The sequence below is a fragment of the Glycine soja genome, chromosome 17, assembly GCF_004193775.1.
Source record: "Glycine soja cultivar W05 chromosome 17, ASM419377v2, whole genome shotgun sequence".
Classification (NCBI taxonomy): Eukaryota; Viridiplantae; Streptophyta; class Magnoliopsida; order Fabales; family Fabaceae; genus Glycine; species Glycine soja.
The window spans coordinates 17971374-17973737 of NC_041018.1; the positions used below are offsets into that span (position 1 = coordinate 17971374).

The 2364-nt window shown below is 41.9% G+C and overlaps 1 protein-coding gene across 1 annotated transcript; it reads right to left on the reverse strand.

Annotated features, from left to right (window-relative positions):
• Window positions 1–310: 310 nt before the first annotated feature.
• LOC114392408 (mitogen-activated protein kinase kinase kinase 17-like) lies at window positions 311–1916 on the reverse strand. Its single transcript, XM_028353536.1, has one exon. The coding sequence runs from the start codon at window positions 1557–1559 to the stop codon at window positions 534–536; it is 1026 nt and encodes a 341-aa protein (XP_028209337.1). The 5' UTR covers window positions 1560–1916; the 3' UTR covers window positions 311–533.
• Window positions 1917–2364: the final 448 nt, after the last annotated feature.

Genomic DNA, 2364 nt, shown 5'->3' on the forward strand with positions numbered 1-2364 from the left:
TATATGTAAAAATCAAATAGAATAGAGTTTATTCAACCAAAAATTAGACAAATTTCATAAATAGAATAGAATTTGATTAAACTTAACTTTATAAATTTAAATTTAATGTGACTTGATTTAGGTTTAACGTTTTTCATGCAATACAGCCAGAGAGGTTTAAGTGAAAGTCTGGTTCATCTTAACCAAAAGAGCGATTTACCAAATTTCGAGATAGACCTCAATTTTGATTATTAAATGCCAAACCAAAAACACCCTCAAACCCCTCACAAAACCAAGTTCCCCAAATAAAATAAAAGAAAACAGAAACAACTGAGTAAAAGCAAAACCATGGTATTTATACGGCAGAATGAGCCTCTGTACAACGGGCCACAACCGGCACAAGTTAAAACTCTTCCATCAAAGTCAGTTCACAAATCATGAATGTAATGTGTATGTATGTATATCCTACCCAATTTACAACAATTAAAAATCAAAGAATCTGAATATAATCAAAATCGAACCATTTCGTTGAACAATCTTGAAAACCCCCAATTTCACCTAACACTACTCCACCCATCTGATTCCGACCAACTCGCCGGCCGATTAACAGTCAAAAGCTGCCGGAGCCGGTCCTCCGGCGAACAGAACTCATCATCAAAACCCCACTTTTCTTGAAATTCCGGCGAACTGGGAAGCGAATTCGCCACGCTAGAAACCCAATCGGGGAAATCAAAGTGGCTTCTGGGCGACTCATGAACGCGCTTAAATGAAACAGTGTCATCGTTGAGTAGAAAAGGGTGTTTCAATAGCATTTCTGCGCTCCACCTCTTCTTAGGATCCTTAATGAAACATTTTTCAATGAAATCTTTTCCATCTTCGGACAAATTATTAGGGATCTCGGGAACCTCTTGTCCCACCCCAATTCGAAGCAACAGCGACCACATGCTCGACCCATTCTCCACCTGCCACGCCGGTTTCCCGGTCACCATCTCCACAACTGCACATCCCAAAGCCCATATATCCGCGGGCGATTCACACTCGCCGCCGGTCACTTGCTCCGGCGACATAAACATCGGAGTCCCCCTGCATTCACTCTTCTTCCCCTGTCTCTCCCCTGCCTCCCTCGCGAGGCCGAAATCCGCAATTTTAATCCTTCCGTCCTCGAATACGAGGATGTTCTGCAGCTTTATATCGCAGTGAACAAACCCGTTTTTGTGCACGTGGCTCAAACCCTCCACGATGTCCCTCGTGTATTCCCGAGCCTGAGGCTCGGGAATCCTGCCATCGTGGTTCCTCAATTCGTCGGCGAGACTCCCGCCGGCGGCGTATTCGAGGAACAAATTGTAGTACTCGACGCCGTTCTCGAAACTGCAGTCATCTCCGAAGCAGCGAATTATCCTCGGACACGAACCTAGGCGATCCAGCACGTGTTTCTCGTTTCTGAGCCAGCACGAGGTTTGAGCGTCAGCGGACTTAACCACGGTTAGAGACGGAAACTGATTGTAATTCGTCGTTGGAATAGCTAAACTAACGGTAGCAAAGCTTCCTCGTCCGACAGCGTCTCCTCGAACCCAATCCATGTTTGGAATTTCAATTAAACACTGTTATAAATCACTTCGTTGAGAGTGTGAAAGAAAAAAAGAAGTGAGAAGCCAAAAACTCAATAAGAAACAAAGAAAGTGTGAACTGTGGTGGTGGCCTCCAAGAATAAGCAACGGTTCTATATATATATATGGGGAAATATGGTTGATATTCAATGACCTAAGCCTCAAGCCGTCTCGGGAAATTATATAAAGATATTTAATTAGAGAAAAAGAAATAGGAGCAACGAAAATGCTTCAATATTCGTGGGGTGATTGAAGCACGTGATAGGCGAGGATATTTTTCTCACCAAGCAAGTGTTTTTGTTTTTCCTAATTTGGCTGAACTATCGTACCACACTCCTGAACGTGGTTGATTTGATGAGATGAACGTCTCCGAAAGATCTCTTATGACCGATATCACGCTGCTTCGAGAGTGACGTGTAAATACGCCCGTGTAAAATTTGTAATGTTATGTGTATACTAAAATTAACTGTTTATGAGGACTCGTTTGGTTTATGATACGTGTGATTTGAGTAATTATGTCGTTTTACGCATCATATCGGAGTATCTAACGTGTATAAGTAGTTCTTTTGGTCGTAGGTTAACTTTTACACGTATTATTAAGCCCTAAATAATAGTTAGTATTTTTTATTTGAGGTGTGTCTCGCATCAATCATGTTTTTCTTTTGGGCAGAAAATTATGGGCACGATGTTCGCAGTATTCACTGCTTCCGAATTGAATTCCGAATTAGCGTCACTCAATCAGTTAATCTGGTCCTTTTTATTACAAATTGCTAGGTAG